The sequence below is a fragment of the Phacochoerus africanus genome, chromosome X, assembly GCF_016906955.1.
Source record: "Phacochoerus africanus isolate WHEZ1 chromosome X, ROS_Pafr_v1, whole genome shotgun sequence".
Lineage (NCBI taxonomy): Eukaryota > Metazoa > Chordata > Mammalia > Artiodactyla > Suidae > Phacochoerus > Phacochoerus africanus.
Genome location: NC_062560.1, coordinates 87402246 through 87422836, shown reverse-complemented (window position 1 = coordinate 87422836; position 20591 = coordinate 87402246). Strand labels below are relative to the sequence as shown.

General features: G+C 45.8%; 1 protein-coding gene across 1 annotated transcript; it reads left to right on the top strand.

The window, feature by feature from the left end:
* Positions 1-5881: 5881 nt before the first annotated feature.
* LOC125118084 (nuclear RNA export factor 2-like) lies at positions 5882-19269 on the top strand. Its single transcript, XM_047764226.1, has 21 exons — positions 5882-6020; positions 7070-7253; positions 7487-7643; positions 9675-9758; positions 9869-9973; positions 10090-10173; positions 10286-10355; positions 10502-10590; positions 10709-10816; positions 10992-11101; positions 12705-12741; positions 13137-13205; positions 13291-13346; positions 13487-13594; positions 13723-13781; positions 13895-14010; positions 14113-14155; positions 14678-14750; positions 15287-15469; positions 18916-18976; positions 19102-19269. The coding sequence occupies exons 1-21, from the start codon at positions 5882-5884 to the stop codon at positions 19144-19146; spliced, it is 1980 nt and encodes a 659-aa protein (XP_047620182.1). The 3' UTR covers positions 19147-19269.
* The last annotated feature ends 1322 nt before the right edge of the window (positions 19270-20591 follow it).

Sequence of the window (20591 nt, the reverse complement as noted above, 5' to 3'; positions counted from 1 at the left end):
AACAGGGAACACAGAGGTGCTTTTGTACCCTTGAGGGCCCCCACAGGGTCGTGTGTTAGGTTTCAGTCCTCCTTTTCTTTGATAATCCTCAATCCTGAGGGGATCATAATTGGGGCAAGAAAGGGAATAAAATTTTGGATAGGGAAATTATTCATAAACTTGGCAGGGGAACTCAGTTTTAGGGGAACTGGATTTCAAGAGTTACCACCTGTGGTCACTTGAATCAAGATGCCTTTGAAGTCAATGTGTTGTTGGACCCAGCAGCTGACGTTAAGGATTCAGAGAACACTCCTTGCCCCACAGCACTGAGAAACATATTAGTGCAGGGGGCATCTTCAACTTTGAAGTGTTCTGAAGTGGCTGACTTGTGAAGGCCGGGGATGAGATGGGAGGTCCTGCCATTGACGTGGGGGTGATGGGATCCCGGAGTTGCAGGCCCAGTAAGAGAACTTAAGCTCCTGCCTCAAGGTGAGTGATGTTTACCTCAGTAAACGGCAAGGATGAAAGGGTAGTCACATTGGTTTGACCTAGAGCAACCTTTGAAGGTGGCAGTTGATTAAAAAAAAAACACCCTAGGATCTTGAAATACCTAACCATCCTCTAAAGTTGCATTTATCCATGTAAAAAATAAATAAAATATATTTACTTAAAATATGAGAACATAAAAATAAATGCATAAAGCTCTAGATCTGGTGATGTGAACTATCTTTTTTTTTCTCTTTTTAGGGCTGCTCCTGATGCATATGGGAGTTCCAAGGCTAAGGGTTGAATTGGAGCTGCAGCTGCCAGCCTACACCACAGCCATAGCAACATGGGATCCAAGCCATGTCTGTGACCTATACCACAGGTCACAGCAACACCAGACCCTTAACCCATTAAGCGAGGCCAGGGATCAAACACGCATCCTCATGGATAACTAGTCAGGTTCCTAACCCACTGAGCCACAATGGGAACTCCAACGTGAGCTATCTTGATGGTGAATGGTAGTCACTTATTCAACTCCCACACTTGACCCAGAACACCATGAATGAGTGGACTGCCAAGTAAGGACCCTACAATGAAGTTGCAAGTAACTACAGTAAATCTTCTTTCCAGGCTTAGCCAAAGAGACTGTCAGCCACTCACCACAGTTACTGTGCATTGGCTTTTTTTTTTTTTTTTTTTTTTTACTGTGCATTGGCTTTAAGGACACTTGCTCTAAGTGAGAGCTCAACAAACTTCCTGGAAAGGGCCAGATCACAAATATTTGAGGCTTTGTGGGTCATTTGTTCTCTTTTGTAACTACTCAACTCTGCTGTTGTAGAGCAGAAGCCTCCAGAGACACAGTATGGCTGAGTTCCAATAAAACTTGTGTAGACACTGACATCTGGATTTCAAATAATTTTTACATGTCAAGAAATACTGTGTTTTTTTTTAAACTGTTCAAATGTGTTAAAAACTGTTCTTAGCTTGCAGGCCCTATGAAAACAAGCCATGGGCCAGCTTTGGTCCATGGGTTGTAGTTTGCCAAACTCTTTTTTTTTTCTTCGTAGGGCTGCACTAGCGGCATGTGGAATTGGAGTCCAGGCTACGGGTTGAATTGGAGCTACAGCTGCCGGCCTATGCCACAGCCACAGCAATGTGGGATCCGAGCCTCATCTGTGACCTATACCACAGCTCAAGGCAATGCTGGATCCTTAACCCACTGAACAAGGCCAGGGATTTAACCTGCAACCTCATGGTTCCTAGTTGAATTCGTTTCTGCTGCACCATGATGGGAACTCCCAAACTCTTCTTTAAACTAATGGAATCACTAAGTCCCTAAAACAACAGAATGGAAAGCCAGCAAGAGGTGGCATCAGTTCTTAGGATCTCTGGCAAGGATAAACCAAAAGCTGATATAATGCGGTGGCTTTCAACCTTGGTTGCATACTGAAGTCATGTGGAGAATTTAGAAAATGTGTTTACCAGGGTATCAACTCAGTTCTGCTTTAATTGTTGTGAGTGTAGCTTGGTGATAGTGATATTCCCAAGCTCCCCAAGTGGTTCTACTGCATAAACAAGGTTGGGAACTACAACCCATACAATGGGATACTAATCAGCAATAAAAAAAAGACAAGAACATAAAAGAATCTTAAAAACATTCTGCTAGTGTAAAAAGCCAGACACAGAGATGTACAGTATGTATGATTGAATTTATAAGAAATTCAACAGCAGGCAAAACTAATATATAGAGACTGAAAGCAGATCAAAGTTTATATGGAGCCAAGAGGTGAAAAGATTAATTGGGAACCATTTGGAGTGTGGTATATGCTTTATATTTTTTTTTTCTTTCTAGGGCTGCCCCCACAGCATATGGAGGTTCCCAAGCTAGAGGTAGAATCAGAGCTGTAGCTGACCTACACCACAGCCACAGCAACAGCAACGCCAGATCTGAGCTGCGTCTTTGACCTATGTCACAGCTCACAGCAACGCCAGATCCTTAACCCACCGAGCGAGGCCAGGGATCAAACCTGTGTCCTCATGGATGCTAGTCAGATTCGTTTCCACTGAGCCACTACAGGAGCTTCTGCTTTATATCTTGATCAAGGTGGTGCTTAATCCCTGATTTTTACATATAAGTAATTTGAGATCAGGAGATGTTGGATGAATTGTCGAAAGTGTTGTAGTTTAATAATCAGAAGACAGGTGGATCCGATTATCAATAATTATTTCTATTCTGCTGAGTAATGAGTCAGTAGGAATAGTGATTCCACCTAAGCACATGGCAAAACCCTGACCCAGCCATTTATACAAATAGAGCATAGACGTGAAAGTATAACTATTGTGCATTCCAAACACCTGTTTATAAACACAGTTGACATTCTCATGTGTTCCTTTACCTTGACTTCTTTAAGTTTATATTCACATACCAAAACATAAACTTTCCTTAATATTTTCTTTTGAGCAATCATACTGTAATATACAGTTTTTAAAATTATGATGAAAAACACATAATATTTACCATCATAAGCATTTTAAGTGTACAGTTCAGTACTGTTAAGTGTACTCACATTGTTGTGAAATCAATCTTCAGAAATTTTTCATCTTGTAATTCTGAAACTCCATACTTTAAAGAGCAATTTCCCATTGCCCCTTCCTCTCATCCATTGGTAACCCTATTCTGTGTCTCTTTCTATGAATTTGACTACATTAGAGAACTGATATAAGTGGAATCATGCAGTATTTGTCCTATCCTGATTGGCTTATTTCATTTAGCATAATGTTCTCAAGGTTCATCCACCATGTTGTAGCATGTGACAGAATTTCCTTCCTTTATAAGGCTAAATAATATTCTGTTGTATGCATGTACCACAATTTGTTCATCTCTTCATCCATCAATGGACATTTTAATTGTTTTGACCTCTTGGCTATCGTGAATAGTGCTGCCATGGTGCAAATATCTCTTCAAGACTCTACTTTCAGGAGTTCCCGTCGTGGCGCAGTGGTTAACGAATCCGACTAGGAACCATGAGGTTGCGGGTTTGATCCGTGGCCTTGCTCAGTGGGTTAACGATCCAGCGTTGCCGTGAGCTGTGGTGTAGGTTGCAGACGCGGCTCGGATCCAGCGTTGCTGTGACTCTGGCGTAGGCCGGTGGCTGCAGCTCCAATTCAACCCCTACCCTGGGAACCTCCATATGCCGTGGGAGCGGCCCAAGAAATAGCAAAAAAAGACAAAAAAAAAGACTCTACTTTCAATTCTTTCGGATATACACCCAGAAATGGAATTGTTATGGCAGTTCTATTTTTAATTTTTTGAGGACTCTTCACACATATTCATAAACAATGAAAGAGTAAAAGAAGTCACAAAGGAAATTAGAGGCTATGTTGAAACAAATTAAAATGAAAGTATATCATACCAAAACTTATGGGGTGCATCAAAGAAGTGCTAAGAAGGAAGTTTATAGCTTTAAATGTGTACATTAAAAAGACAAAAGAATCTCAAATCGACAACCTAAATTTATACCTCAATATAACAGAAGAATAAACTCAACCAAAAACTAGCAGAAGGAAGGAATTCAATAAGGGCAGACATAAATTAGAGAAAAGAAAAACTATAGAAGAGTCAGTGAAACTAAGAGCTGGATTTTTTAAAAGATAAAATTAACGAAACCTTAGCTAGACTCACTAAGAAAAAAATACAGGAGATTCAAATAATTAAAATTAAAAATTAATGAGGGACATTACAATTGATTACAGAAATTACAAGGATTATAAGAAAATACTATGAACAATTATATGCCAATAAATTGGAAAACCTAGAATAAATGGATAAATTCCCCCAAACAGACAATCTACCAAGACTAAATCATAAATAAATAGAAAATATGAACAGATCAGTTAATGACTAAGGATAGTGAATCAGTTATCAAATATCTCCCAACAAAGTAAATCCCAGGTCCAGATGGCTTCCCTGGAGTATTCTATCAAATACTTAACAAGGTGATTCCTGAGATTGCTTGTGTCTGAATCACCTTGATGAGGGGGAGCTCTGGCCCTGTTTAGGTACCCAACTTAGTTGGTCAGCCTGGGGACCGCTGGAGCTGTTAGCTCAGTTTGCCGCTTTCCCCTCGGCCATGGTATTTCTGACGTAATGTCGGTCCTCGAAATGACTCTGCCTCTGCCTATACACCATATGTTGACCACGTGCCCTTACTCTTTCCATTAATATTTGATTTTCTTCCTTTTAATGATAGATTCTCATGAAAATGAGTTGGTTTCCTGGCATTTCCCAAAGGTCACCAGTCAGGTTCCTCTTTGTTGTTGTTATGGTTGATTAGTATCATTGTGCACTCGTGGCTTCTTAACATGTTGATGAGATTCAAACCATTGTTTTGTGGTGCTGAGTAAAGGAATGAAATTATTTGACTTCTGCTTTGCTGCTGGGTTGAAAACAGCCAGGTAGGGGAGCCAGGATGAACAGCAGAGGGGCAAGTTGGATGGTCATAGAATCCAGGAGGTAGATGTTGGTATCTTGGCCAGGTTGGTAGTGATGGGGGTGGTGAGAAGTGGCTCAATTCTGGACATACTTTGGCGGGGGGGGGCAAGGGAATTTCCCAACCAGTTGGATTTGGAGCTTGGGAGAAAGAGAGCCCTCCAGGCCACCTCCAAGTTTTAGAGACTGAAGAAGTGGCATTTGTGGGTCGAGTGCTCTCTCGCCGAGTTGAATGTCACTTCCAGTGCCGCTCAGGGCAGGTCCCAGAGGTTGTGAGTAGCGGGAGTGTCCTGACAGCGGGCCACACAGTGAAAGCAGTGACTCCCCAGAGGACTTAATGAGAGCCCAGGTCGTAATCACTACATGGAGGAGTGATCGGCAGTGAGTGGGAGAATTTCTGCTCATAAGCGTGCCATGCCCTGAGACAGCATGGAATCGTTAATGTACAAAATGTACAACACACAAACCTAGAGAACCCAAAGTGCTAGAACCCCAAAGGAAGCCGGTTTCCCGCAGTGCAGTTACCACAGTCATCCCTCCCCCCCACCACCCCCACTCCCGCCGCCCCAACCACTAGTAGGCCTATCTGCTGGTTCACGGTTTCAGTGGAATGTGGTCAAAATAAAATACCGTTAGTGAATCCACCTATGGGAGAGGTCATTGACACCATCGTATTTCTGCAGCTGCCAAAATAGCTTCCAAAGCTTTTCACGTGGTGAATTAGATATGTCGGTGGGGACAGTTTGTGGGTGGACGCGTGAATGGCAACGCAACTCCTAAGGGTGGCTACCGGGTGAGGTATAACCAAGACACTTGCTAAGCATACCTGTGGCTTCAGCAATCCAAAAAGGAGAGGTCAGAGTAAAGAATAAGAGACCAAAAAGGCCTTAGAACATGACAAAAGGATCAGGCCATTGGGGAGGCACAATGATCCTCAATGTGTGTGCACCAGGCAGCAGAGCCTCAAGGTACACAAAGCAGAAACAGATGGAGCTGAAAGGAGAGACGGCCAGGTCCATAATTAGAGTTGAGGCCCTCAACACCTCCCCACCCTGCCTCTTAGCAAGTGATGGAATTACTAGAGAGAAGTCTCCAAGGATATAGGAGTTCTGGATAACACATTACACTGACAGGATCTGCATGACAAATAGGACAAGCTACACAGTGACAGCAGCATAGGATTTTTCGCCTGAGGGTCTGTGTAACATTCACCAAACAAGTCAGACCATCTCTGGGACCCTCAAACAAACCTCAGTAAGTTCAGTCACCCACAGTGTGTTCTCTGGCCATGACGGAATCAAACTAGAAATCAGCAACAGAAAGCAGAGTGAAGAATCCCCAAACACCTGGAAGTGGTAGTTGGCACATCATGCTGGTTGTCATTCAGCATGTCAGGTAGTAGACACATCATGCCGGTTGTCATTCGGGGCCTAGTTATGGAAGAACTGAGCTTAGAAGGAGTCACCTCCTGAGCTGAAGGGCATTTCAGGCTGGCCCTCAAGAGAGGTCACTCTGGCCACTTCAAACGGAGTACTGTAGAGAGCAGGGCTGGAGGGAGGGGGACAGTTGAGAAGGCTGCTACATGGGTCCCGCCTGACTTTAAAGCTCACGCTGCCCTGACAGAGGAAGTTGAGCTTGCTGATTGGTAGTGGAATCAGTCTGGTGGCTGGTTGGGTTTGGGAGGCATGAGAGAGAGGTCGCCTCCCAGGGATTGGTGTGGTGGTTAGAAAGCCCTGAGGGAAGATGAGATTCAGGCACCTTCCTGGCATGTGGCTGGGGTCCAGTCTAACCCAGGGACGCACACGCCTCTGTTCATTATAAATCCCGCTCTCTTGTTTTCAAAGGTTCGACACAGTTTTCCTCTCCCCCTCATCCCCTTTCTCCCCCTCCCCCTTCCTCCTCCTCCCGGGCTCCTCCCCTGCTAGTGCCATCAGTCAGAGAAGGCCCTCCTACCTGGACAGGCAGAAGGGATTCCTTTCTGGGGTGTGTGGGATGGGTCCCTTAGGGCAGGTTGGTGCTTTGCTTGCCCTACCATCCTCTTAGCCCAGGACAGGGTACAAGGTGAGTGGGCCACTGACGTGTCTTCACGCTCATCTGTTCGTTCCCCTTTTACAGACTATGACGATGTGGGTAGTTCATCTCAAGAAAGAAGTGAAGGTTGGAGTTCTTCCCCACATAGTTTGAGCAAGAGGAGCCCTCATTATGAACATGGTGGATATGAGCCTCAGCCTTCAGGGCTCCAGGAGGAGGATGGAAATGTGATGATGAGGGATGTCCAGGAGGACCCCAAAGGAAGAGAGTAAGTGACCGGGCAGCAGGGTCTGCGTGCGGCAGCCCCTGGGATTGTGCAGCTCTCCCATTCTCCATGGACCTCTTCTCCTCCTTGCCCTGGAAAGACGAAGCATGCTAGAAGTGGACCAGTGGTTGAGAAATCATCATTGTAGTCCTGGTGTCAAAGAGGCAAGGGTGTGTAAAAGACTTTCTGAGCACTGATGGGCACTCGCCCTTCTTCTCTCCATGTTCCCCCTGCAGCTCTCCCTGCACTGCTGCCCAGCAAGACAACAGGAGAGTGAAATGGCACAGTGAGGGCCACATCCATATTACTGTCTGGACAAATGGAAAACCTATGGAGAAAGGAACAGGGGAGAATACACAAGACAGAACCCAGTCAAGCTGGTTCAAGGTCACAGTGAGTGTCCTAAAAAATATGTGGAATGTGCAGGAGAGAAAAGTCAGAGGGAGTTGTGTTGATCTCATGTAAAGATGCCAGTTTATTTGGCTGGAGAAAGTTTGTAATCTGTCCTTTATGTTAGTAGGAGTTAACAATCTTATTCATCTAAGGGCAAATTCAGAGAAGCAATATAAAGGGAACAGGCTGACTGTAAAGGGAACGGAGGAGACTGTCTCAAGGCAAAGATGGAAACTGCTGCCAAGGATATGGAGCAACTCCACACTAGATGTCTCAGTTGGGCAAGCTGAGTTTGGGAGATGGTGGGTGAATCTCTGGAGACCTTGTCTGAGGGTCAAGCAGTGTCTGCACAAGGTAAAATCTCCTGAAACTTTACAAGAGGAAGATCATCTCTAGCACCTTGATTTTTTTGGAGGAGAGCCTTCAAATGGAGAGGAAGAGTGTTTAGAAAACCCATATTGGCTCAAGCATAAGACATTGTGTCAGTGGTCCCTTCTTTTTTTTTAATAGTTATTTCCCCAATACAATTTTTTTTCTGCCATACAGCATAGTGACCCAGTTACACATACATGTACACATTCTATTTTCTCACATTATCATGCTCCATCGTTATTGACTAGACATAGTTCCCAGTGCTATACAGCAGGATCTCATTGCTAATCCATTCTAAAGGCAATAGTCTACATCTATTAACCCCAAGCTCCCCAACCACCGCACTCCCTCCCCCTCCCCCTTGGCAACCACAAGTCTATTCTTCAAGTCCATAATTTTTTTTCCTGTGGAAATGTTCATTTGTGCCTTATATTAGATTCAAGATATAAGCGATATCATATGGTATTTGTCTTTCTCTTTCTGACTTACTTCACTCAGAATGAGAGTCTCTAGTTCCATCCATGGTGCTGTAAATGGCATTATCTCATTCTTTTTTTTTTTTTTGTCTTTTCTAGGGCCGCTCCCACGGCATATGGAGGTTCCCAGGCTAGGGGTCCAATCGGAGCTGTAGCCACTAGCCTATGCCAGAGCCACAGCAATGCGGGATCCGAGCCGCGTCTGCAACCTACACCACAGCTCACGGCAACGCCGGATCGTTAACCCACTGAGCAAGGGCAGGGACCGAACCCACAACCTCATGGTTCCTAGTCGGACTCGTTAACCACTGCGCCACAACGGGAACTCCTATCTCATTCTTTTTTATGGCTGAGTAGTATTCCATTGTGTATATATACTGCATCTTCCTAATCCAGTCGTCTGTCCATGGACATTTGGGTTGTTTCCATGTCTTGGCTATTGTGAATAGAGCTGCAGTGAACATGCGGGTGCATGTGTCTTTTTTAAGGAAAGTTTTGTCTGGATATATGCCCAAGAGTGGGATTGCTGGGTCATATGGTAGTTCTATGTATAGGTTTCTAAGGTACCTCCATACTGTTCTCCATAGTGGCTGTACCAGCTTACATTCCCACCAACAGTGCAGGAGGGTTCCCTTTTCTCAGCACCCCCTCCAGCATTTGTTATTTGTGGACTTATTAATGATGGCCATTCTGACTGGTGTGAGTTGGTATCTCATGGTAGTTTTGATTTGCATTTCTCTAATAATCAGGGATGTTGAGCATTGTTTCAAGTGCTTGTTGGCCCTCTGTATATCTTCCTTGGAGAAATGTCTATTCAGGTCCTTTGCCTATTTTTCCATTGGGTTGTTGGCTTTTTTGCTATTGAGTTGTATAAGTTGCTTGTATATCCTAGAGATTAAGCCCTTGTCCATTGCATCATTTTGAAACTATTTTCTCCCATTCTGTAAGTTGTCTTTGTTTTCTTTTTGGTTTCCTTTGCTGTGCAAAAGCTTGTCAGTTTGATTAGGTCCGGTTGGTTTATTTTTGCTCTTATTTCTGTTGCTTTGGAAGACTGCAGTGGCCCCTTCTTTAGCAGTCCTTTGAAGCTCAGAAGAAGGTCAGAAAAGAACATTGGGTTAGGTCTGTTCTCCAGCATTAATTCCATGTTGTCTCTCTTCTCTCCTATCCCTTTTTTCATCCTTAGATTCCTTACGGGATAAAGTATGACAAAACATGGCTAATGGACTCAATCCAGAGCCATTGCAGTGTTCCCTTCACTCCAGTGGATGTAAGAGAGAATGGTGAAGCCAGATAAGTGGTCATGGGGAAGGGGAGAGACCTTGTTCATCCAGGGCCATTTGCCTCTGACACTGTTGCTGTTGCATTCAATCCCTGCAGTTTCATTACGTGAAAAGTGGGGCTCGGTTCTTTGTCCAGGATGCTAGCACTGCCTCTGCATTGATGGATGTCAGCTATGAGATTTGTGATGAGGAGGACCAAAAGGTGTGTGTCGAAGGCATTACCTGTACCTCATCCTGGGACAGGAGGACAGGCCAGGGGCTGACCATCTCCTCTGGAACTAGAGTTCCTGGTGCTTACCCAACAATTCCCTCCCACAGATACCTATCATTGTCAACCCCTCTGATGTTGTTCCCTACTCAGTGTGCAATAAGTTGGAGCCAGAAGAAATGGAGCAGCTAAAGGTAATGCAGACTCAAGGCGTGCTGTCTGCCAACACTCAGACCCACCTCTTCTTCCTCCAGACCCTTGTTCCCACCACAGTCTCAGTGCAGCTCTCTCCATCTCTCTCTGCAGCTGACCTTGTACAAACGCTATGATGTCTCCCAGAAAGCTCTTGACCTCCAGAGGCTCCGCTTTGACCCAGGTGTGGTGACAGCAGTTGTTCTAGGGTGGGTGGGGGCAGAGAGGTCTTCCTGGAGGGAGACTTAGGGATGGTAACATGGGGAGGGGTTGCTGCTGGCCCTGGACCCCACTCAGCTTCCTGAGTCCCACCCCCTCTCCTCCCTGAAGGCTTGGTAGGTCATGATATTGATATAATTCTGAATCGAAGAAACTGCATGTCTGCCACCCTGCAGATCATTGAAAAGAATTTCCCTGAGGTGAGTCTGTCGACCCCGGGCTGCTTTTAAGGCAGGGTGTGGAGGGGGTGGGGTGGAGGGAGGTTGGTCGCCCAGGCCCTCGGAGGTATCCATCACTCTAACTCTTCCTCCCCCAAAGCTGTTGTCCTTGAACCTGAGCAGCAACAAACTGTACCGGCTGGATGGCCTGTCTGACATTATACAGATGGCCCCCACAGTCAAGATTCTGAACCTCTCCAAAAATGAGGTGAGAAGAGGGAGCCAGGTCAAAGTTGAGTCGAGAGTGGGGGTGGTGGTCATCAGAGTGGTGACAAGGGGCAGGTGAGGGGACCCTTGGAGTAGGGTGGGGCTGGGGTGGCAGGGATCCGGATGTCTCTCTTTCCCTGGGATTCCTTGTCCAATTTCCTCCACATAATTCTCAGCTGAAGTCAGCCTGGGAGTTGAGCAAGATGAAAGGGCTGAAGCTTGAGGAGCTGTGGCTGCAAGGGAACCCTCTGTGTGGCACCTTCCCAAACCAGTCCACCTACATAAGGTCAGTGTGAACTTGTTACCCTTCTTGGTGACCTTCACCCACTGGAGACTCAATTACCTCTGACGGTGCCCCTTTGTCAAAAGTGGCAGCCTTGGTCTTCTGGGAAGACCACAGTCCCTGCCTTCTCTTTTCTGTGTCCCTCACTTGTGATTAGAGAGTTCTGCTTTCCTCCCTCTGACCTGCTCACCTCTTCAGATGCTCTGGGATCTGTTTCCCGACTCTGAACGCAGCATTCTCTACCATGTCCTCAGAAGATTGATCTCCAGGAAGCAGGGGTCCCTCACCTCCCCATCACAAGGAGTGACTGGCCTTGTGCCAGATGCTGATGCCCTGGACTGAGAAGGGTCCTCCAGCCCAAGGCCTCAAGCTGAGACAGGCCTTCCTACTCTGTGCTGAGATGGGGCTTCCCTCCTCCATTCTGAGAAGGGCCCTCTTTCCCTTCCTCCGAAAATGTACCCTCTCCAACCCCGGGTTGACATGGGGGTTTGCTTGCCCCAGGCTGAGGGCTGAGGCCCTGGGTGGCTCTTGTAATAACATCTGCTCCTCTGACCCAATGATAGGAACTTTGTCTTCCTTGGGAGAACCCAGAGTTCCTTGAGTCAAGTGGTCAGTGAGTATTAGGCAGGAATGGAAGTCAGAGGGTGAAAGTGGTGGAGGATACCGAATGATACACCTCTAAGGGGCATTTCCCATCCCTCCTCAGACATGTCATATCATCCTGCCTGGTCCTTCACAGGACTCCAAGGTGGCCCCAAATCAATATGATTCCTCAGGCATGGAATCAGTAAGAAAGGAACAGGTGCAGGGGCCATCGGGAGGGAAGACAGCAATCATAAGAGGGGACCAAAGACCCTCAGCCCCATACTGAGCTGGGAACTGACCCTTTACTCCTCCTGGGAAGGTCTGCCCCCGAGGCTACTCCGTTTCCCATGCCCAGGTCAGACTGAGCTCGTGCAGGTGACAAAGCTTCAACCGGGACCAGTGGGGCCCCAGGTCAACATGTGCATATTTTCCCTTCCTATTCTGGGTGCCTGGGCCATTCCAGGGGCTGCAGCAGGAGAGATTTCTTTCCTCTTTCTTCTGTCTTCTTCCCTCACCCACCCCCACCACCATGGGAGAGCTTCTTCCCCTTCTCTTTGCTTAGCTTTCTGTCCCAGGCTTGTCTCTATGCCCCTGCGTCTCTCTCATCTCTTCCCCTCCCTTCCCTCCCTTTCTGTCTTCATCCCCTCCATTTCCCTCCCTGCCTCCTGAGCCCTGGCTCACTCAGCTCCCTGCCCAAGCATCCTGGGCCATCCCTGGGGGTGTCCTGGTCCTGGCGGAATCCTGGACCCCCAGTGAGGTGGCCGAGCCCCAGGCTCCCACCCCCTTCCCTCTTCTCTCCACAGCCTTCAGTGGGGACCTGGAGGGAGGAAGGGGGGAAGGAAGGCCTGGAGCATGGGATTGACATGCTGCTTCTTATGGCCCTGGAGAAGGGAGTCAGGGCAGTCTCGGGGGAGCCCCCGGGGGGGAGGAGAGGAAGGAGAGAGAGAGGGAGAGACAGAGGGAGAGAGGCTTCATAACCCTGATCTGCTCATCACGTCTTTCTATTTTTGGTTTTGGACAGTGCCATCAGAGAATGCTTCCCCAAGTTGTTACGCCTGGTAAGTGCCTGTGTTCATCATTGTGTCTCACTTACATAGGTGACCTCTGCACCTGCCCTCAAGCCCGGTGGGTCTTCCCTACATTACATATTTGCATCGGACCCTTAACCATTTTAGGGCAGAAGGACTTCTGAAATAGACATGGGTATACTCGCTGGAAAAATATCCATAAACACACACACACACACACACACACACAATTTGCATATAACAGTAGATGCTTCCAAGACCTCATGATCAAGACACCCACTGTAAGCTTGTCCATGGAATGAATTTCCGGGGCCCTTTGACATCTGACCTCTGAACTCACCCTTTGAGGGGCATCTTTTTTCCCCCTGGATCATCCTGGGCTAGCTCCCCAGTCTCCACTGCTGACTTCCTCTTCCCCTCTCCAGGACGGCCGGGTGTTACCCTCACCAAGGATCGTTAACATTGATGCTCCCTATGTGCTAAAGCCCTGCAAGGTGAGGAAGAGGATCAAACAACATTTGGGGTATTTGCAAGGGAGGTTTTATCAACTACATTGCCTCAAATGTCTTTTGATTCCAGGAAAGCTATAAAGGATCTGATGCGCTGAAGAGTCTAATTCTGCAATTCCTGCAGCAGTGAGTTTCCCCAGGAATCTGAGGAAGGGGAGGGCAGCACAGGCAAAGGCCACCCATGCCCAGTTCTGCTCACAGGGACTTTCAAGTCTCATTTGGGGCCTCTGTCACACAAATAGCCTGTTCTCTTTGTTCTCCCTCAGGTATTACTTGATCTATGACTCTGGAGATCGATATGGTCTCCTGGGTGCTTACCACCAAAGGGCCTGCTTCTCCCTGACCATTCCCTTCAATCCCAAGGACCCGGCCCCGTGAGTATCCCAGCTCACACACTGCTCCCGGGCTGGCGGGCTGCAGGGCTTCCCTGCAGATACAGGCCAGCTCTTGCAAACCCCCATGCTGGCTGAAACCCCACATCCTGTTCCCCTTTTTCTCCTAGGGGCAGCTTGTACGAGTACCTTGAGGCAAACAGGAACATGAAGAAGCTCAAGGACCCCCGTGAGTGGGTGATGGGAAGACTATGTGGGAAAGGGGACCTTGAAGGGGTCAGTCCTGGGGCCCAGGGAATGTGGGGCAGCCATGACCTTTGCTTGCTTCCCTTCCCCCCACAGACCTGAGGGTCCAGTTGCTAAAGCACACAAAACATGATATTGTGCATTCCCTCTGTGTGTTGCCCAAAACTCAGCATGACTTCAGCTCCTTCATGGTGGACATGTGGCTCAAGACGGTGAGCTTGGGCTTCTTCCCTTGGGCAGGACTGGGAAGCCACCACAGGTGGGTGGATAGGAGGTTTTGGTATTGACTGAGCACCCGGGCTCTTCCCTTTCAGGAAACGATGCTCTGCTTCTCTGTCACCGGGGTGTTCAAGGAAGGTGGGTGTGTGTAGTCCCCTCCCTAGAGGCCCCAGTGAGCCCTCCCCATGGTGGGGCTCCCTCTCATAACTCTCCCAGCTCCTCAATCCCTGCCTCCCTTCCCACCCCCTCTGGGTTCTCCAGCCCTCACTCTTCCCACAGACAACCCAGGTGTGACCTGCGGTCATACCCTCCACCCTGCACACCCTGGGTGTTGGGGACCCAGGCCATGGGGTTTGATGGCTCTCATCCCAGAACCTTAGTCTGGGAACTTGGGCCATTGCTTAAACCCCAGTTTCCTCCTCTGCAAAGTGGGGTGGTAATGTCCGCCTCTTGGGCAGCTGTGGAACATGCATCCCGTGGACTTGTGGAGTGGTGGTCGAGGGGCCCCGTCACTGGAGCAGACTGCTCCTACAGTTGCCCTCCCCTTCCCAATGCCCTGCCCACTCATGAACAGATGTCCCCTCGGCCTGAATGTCAAGCCAGACCCTGACTGGGGACCCTGTGGGAGCGTGTAAGGGGTCCTGTTGTTTGTCATTGCAGTGGGAGGCTGGTCTCAGGGCTGTGTTCGTGCCTTCACCCGAACCTTCATCACTACCCCTGCCACCTCTTCCAGGTGAGTGCTGTATTGTGGGTGGGAACACCCATCTCAGCCTGGGCTCTGGGTGGGACTGTGGAGGTGCAGACCTTAGGTTTTCTCCATATTGTGGAAACCCCAGCCCGTAACTCTGAGGAGCAGTCTAGCCTAGTGGTGAAGAAGAGCCTGGGCTCTGGAATCGAAACATGGGTTCTCTCCTTGACCCAACACTCACTTGCTGTGTGACCTCGGTCAAGTCACATGCCCTCTCTGTAGCTCAGTGACTTCCTCTGAAAGTGGGGATCAGACTGTCCACTCCCTGGGCTGTTGTAAAGGGTAAATGCAGAATCATTCCTGGGTTGGGGATAAACCTATAAATCTCATGAAGTTGGTAGACAGTCTCCAAAGGTGGGCTCTGTGGGAGGGGCAGATGCAGCTGTCAAGGAGCCTGGAGGACAGATGCAGAAGGGGTATGGATGGAATCTGGTTCCTGGGCGGCATTGGAAGCAGGGTCATCTTTGCAGGTGTAGAGTAGTCTCTTTGTCCCATTGTCTTATTGCCCATTTTTCCTCCAGTCTTTTCATTGTGAATGATGAACTTTTTGTGAGAGAAGCCAGCCCTAAAACAACTCAGAGCACATTCTCCATCTCAGTGCCCACACCGTCCACCAGCTCCATGCCAACCCTCTCTGAAGAGCAGCAGCAAATTGTAAAAGCTTTCTCCAGTCAGTCTGGGATGAACCTCCAATGGTCTGAGAAGTGAGTATTGTGTGTGGATGAAGATATGAGGGAGCTGGGATAATGAGGGAATTAGTAATGGAAACACACAGTCAATTTGGAAAAATAATTATTTGGATATTTTACTTCCCTCAAAAAGTAAGTTCATGAAAAAAAAATCCTAATTTTATGATGATATATGTAATTTTTTTTTTTTTTGCCTACGGCCATGGCATATAGAAATTCCCAGGCCAGTAATCAAACTCATGCCACAGCAGCAACTGAGGCCACTGCAGGGACAACATCAGATCCTCAACCTGCTGCATCACAAGAGAACTCCCCTAAAGCATTTTAAAACAGTATAAGGCTTATATGACATGGTCTTTTATGTGGAAAAATCCTAAGAAATTCACTGAGAAACTGTTAGAATACATAAGTTGAACAGAGTTTCTGAATACAAGATCAATATATAAAAATAATTTGTATTTCTATGCACTTACTATGAACAGTCCTAAATTGAAATTAAGAAAACAATATGATTTATAATAGCATCAAAAAGAATAAATACTTAGGAAGAAATGTAAAAAGAAGTGAAAAACTTATACTTTAAAATCTTCAAAACATTACTGGAATAAGTTAAGGAAAACCTAAAAAATGGAAGGAAATTCTATGTTCATGAATTGGAAGATAATATTGTTAAGATGGTAATACTACTCAAAGTGCTCTGTAGAGTCGACACCCTATCTATCAAAATTCCAGCCAGCTCCTTTCCAGAAACTGATAAGATGATTCTGAAATTCACATGGTAATGCAATGGACCCAGAATAGTCAAAACAATATTAAAAGGGAAGAATAAAGTTGAGGACATACAAGTTCTGATCCTCACAATTTCAAAAATTATTCTGTAATTAAGACTACATATAACTGACATTTGGATAGGTCAGTGCAATAGAATTGAGAGTACAGAAGTAAACCCTGATATTTGTAGCCAATTAATTTTCAATTAGATGCCAAAAGAATTAATGGAGGAAAAGCAGTCTTTTCAGCAGATGGTTCTGGGACACATGGGTATTCACATGCAAAAAGAAAGCATTTTCATGTGTGTCACACACAGGACAAGTGTGTGTGGATTTGGATCAAAGATGGATCAAAGATCTAATGTAAGATATACAACTGGAAAAACTCACATAGGTACATATTTTCATGACCTTGAATTAGGCGGTGGTTTTTTATATATGACACCAAAAGCACAAGCAACCAAAGATACAAATAAAGGGGTTCCTGTTGTGGCTCAGCAGAAACAAACCTGACTAGTATCCATGAGGATGCAGGTTTGATCCCTGTCCTCTCTCAGTGGGTTAAGGATCCAGTGTTGCCATGAGCTGTGGTGTAGGTCACAGATGTAGTTCGGATCTTGAGTTGCTGTGGCTGTGGTGTAGACCAGCAGCTACAGCTCTGATTCAACCCCTAACCTGGGAACCTCCATATGCTGCAGGTGTGCCCCCCCCAAAAAAAGCAACAAATAAATTGGACTTCATCAAAATGAAAAGCTTTTGTGGAATCCCCTTGTGGTGCATTGGGTTAAGGACCTGGCATTGTCACTGCTGTGGCTCTGGTTACCACTGTGGCGTAGGTTCAATCCATGGCCCAGAAACTTCCACATGTTATGGGCACAGCCAAGAAATAAATAAATAAATAACAGCTTTTGTGCATCAAAGGACACTATCAAGAAAGTGAAAATAGGAGTTCCTGCTGTGGCGCAGTGGGTTAAGCATCTGGTGTTGATATAGCTTAGCTGTAGGCGGCAGCTGTGACTCAGATTCAGTCCCTGGCCCAGGAACTTCATTTCAGGTGTGGCCGAAAAAGAAATAAAAAGAAAAGCGAAAATACAGTCCACAAAATGGGAGAAAAATATTTGCAAATCTCATATCTGATAGTCTACTGTCTAGAATGTTGAAGGATTTTACAATTCAACAATCAAAAGATAAATACCTGATTTAAAAATAGAGAAAGGATTTGAATAAACATTTTTTCTAAAGATGATATACGTATGACCAACAAGCACATGAAAACATGCTCGACATCTTTAGTCATTAGGGAAATGCAAATGAAAACAACCATGAGATACCACTTCACACACACTAAGATAGCTTTAATCAATGAAACGAAAGATAAGCATAGGTGAAGATGTGGAGAAAATTAGAACTCTCTTATATTACAGGTATGAAGGTGAAGTGAAGCATTCACTGTGAGAAAAGTTAGCAGTTCCTTAGAATGTTAAACATGGAATTATTGTAAACTCACTCCTAAGTATATACCAAGAGAAATGAAAACATATGTTCATTCTAAAACTTGTACAGGAATGTTCATACTAGCATTATTCATAATGACAAAAAGGTGGGAAGAACTCAAATGTCCTTTAGATGATGCATGGATAAGTAAATCTAGTATATCCATATAGTAGAATATTATTTAATCATAAAATAGAACACAGTTCTGATATATGCCATGGCATGGATGAACCTTGAAATCATTACTCTGAGTGAAAGAAGCCAGTCATAAAAGGTTATATATTGTTAATTCTATTTATATGAAATGTCCAGAATAGGCAAATCCATAGGAAATTAAAGCAGATTAGTGATTGCCAAGATAACTTAGAATGGTTAAAAAGTTTCTTTTTGAGGTGATAAAACTATTTTGGAATTAGGTAGTTGTAATGGTTTTACAGTCTTGTGAATGCACTAAGAAACACTGAATTGTATCCTCTAAAATGGTGTGGGCATTACATCTCAATAAAACATGACCAGAAACTTGTACTTTAAAATTTTTCCTTTGTTCTTTTCTTTTTTATTTATTTATTTATTTTTTTTTGTCTCTTTTTGTCTTTTTTGTTGTTGTTGTTGTTGTTGCTATTTCTTGGGCCACTCCCGTGGCATATGGAGGTTCCCAGGCTAGGGGTTGAATCGGAGCTGTAGCCACCGGTTTACGCCAGAGCCACAGCAACGTGGGATCCGTGGGATCCGAGCCGCGTCTGCAACCTACACCACAGCTCACGGCAACGCCAGATCATCGTTAACCCACTGAGCAAGGGCAGGGACCAAACCCGCAACCTCATGGTTCCTAGTCGGATTCGTTAACCACTGCGCCACGACGGGAACTCCTCCTCTGTTCTTTTCTTGAACATCTTCCTTGATCAGTGTGTGTGTGTGTGTGTGTGTCTGTCTGTCTGTCTGTGTATAATTTATAAAAAAAAATTCCCTTGTCGTTCTGCACAGATCTACTTTTCTGCCTTGAATTCCAGTGGGCATGAATGCTAGTGATAGATGGTTTGGTTTTCTCTGAGCCTCTCTTCATCATGACACATGGTGCTCATCATAGTGGTACATGTGTCCCAGCAAGAAAGTGGCATAAATTTAGTGGTGGCATTACAGGTCAGTGTGTCTGTACTGTGATACCAGTGGAGATCATCTGTTCTTCTCCCACTGCAGGTGCCTTCAGGACAATGAGTGGAACTATGCCAGAGCTGGGCAAGTCTTCAGTATACTCAAGGTGAGGTCTGGGGAGCAAGTAGGTTAAAGAGGGAACTCCCTCTCTGGGCCTTTGGGGAGGACAAGGAGGTGGAGGCTGGGGGCCAGGGAACTGGCTCTTCTGACATTCCGACTTCTTCCCTCCAGACCGAGGGCAAGATCCCAGAGGAGGCCTTCAGAGTAATCCCCTAAAAGGAGCCCTTGGATATCATCTTTATCTTCATCCATGTCATCTTTGTTTTTCTTTTCCAAGCCTCAGGCCATGCCCATGACTAGGGTTGGAGGCCTAGTAGACCAAGAAGCCAAAGCTGCCTTGTAGGCCCAGTAACATAACCACCTGAAGGATTAGTTATTCTGTGTATTTCTCCCATTCACGATTGCTGATTATTTTCATAATAAAGAGTAATTTGCATGTTGTATGTTGTGTGTCCTGCATCTCTCTTCCCTGCCTCAACCATGAGCCAGTAGGTCCAGGACTGAAAAGTCCTGCCTGCCTCCCTGACCCCCATTGACCCTGGCAGCTCCTAGCAGATACATCAGGCTTGAATCTGTAGATAGTTTGTCAATAAATTCTGATGAGAAAAGACATAATCTGCTTCCAGTGATTGGTTTTGGAGACAATGTGACTCAGTCAGATGCTACCTGGAAGCTTGCAGAAGCAGGCATGTGACTGGGAGCAACAGAGGCTTTGCAAGGGAGGCCTACTGGCTAGTGAGGACTATGGAAGGAAGGAAGGGATATGAGGACGTATGTATTTTACTTATTATTCCTAATCTTTTCCAAAGACAATACCATGAACAATTTTAAGATTTGTACACAGGTGAATGAGAAACGAGCCTTTTCCAACCTTTCACCATGCTTCTGTAGGGCTTCTTATCTATCTGCTGTACTGCCCCTCCCCCATTCTTAAGGTGCACTGTGGGAGCGATCTCACTTCAGCACCTTAGGGTAGCAGAGAGTCGGCCTATTTGCCCACATGCTCCATGTCTGTGTGTTTGAAGGGGTTCAGCCATTTCATTTCGCCTCCAAACAAACAACAACATGGAATATCACATTATGTTAAGTAAGATCGGTGCAACTTTTCTCATCAACTGGCGATTAGCAGTTCAGAATTGCAGGCAAGAGTTGAAAGGGACCCTTGCACAACTTATTTTCCACAATTCTATAATGTTTGTACTTTAAACACAAGCAAGCATAATTTTTGAAAATAAAATAGCGGCAGTGCGAAATTTCAAGTTACATTCCTATAAATGACAACATAGGGGAGGTACTACCAGTTTACAAATTATGCCTCCTTTTTGGGGGTCTTGCCTAAGTTATTTCCTGCCACTTTCCACTTCTCAGTTCTTTATGTACATTTACATGAGGGATCCATATATTGGTTTGTGAATGTCTTTAAAAATATGAACTAAGGGGATAATTGCCATTACATAAAGAGTACTTCCATGTGATTCCAAGTAGTGCCTCTGATCAGAAATAAGTCTTGGCCTTCTCATGTGGAGAATAGAGACCACAGTGCACACTTCTTAGCTGCACTGTGAGGAATAGAGACAGTCTCAGAGTAAGCCAACAATTAAAGTGTCTGGCTCAACCCAGGCTTTCCAAGCTGCTTCAGTTCCCTCATAGACAAGGAACAC

Excerpts from the sequence above, each read along its gene's own strand:
- LOC125118084 (XM_047764226.1), top strand. The coding sequence starts at position 5,882 with ATGATCCTCAATGTGTGTGCACCAGGCAGCAGAGCCTCAAGGTACACA. Across the intron at positions 10,174-10,285 it reads AAGAAATGGAGCAGCTAAAG|CTGACCTTGTACAAACGCTA; the intron begins GTAATGCAGACT and ends CTCTCTCTGCAG. Across the intron at positions 13,206-13,290 it reads ATGTGCTAAAGCCCTGCAAG|GAAAGCTATAAAGGATCTGA; the intron begins GTGAGGAAGAGG and ends TTTTGATTCCAG.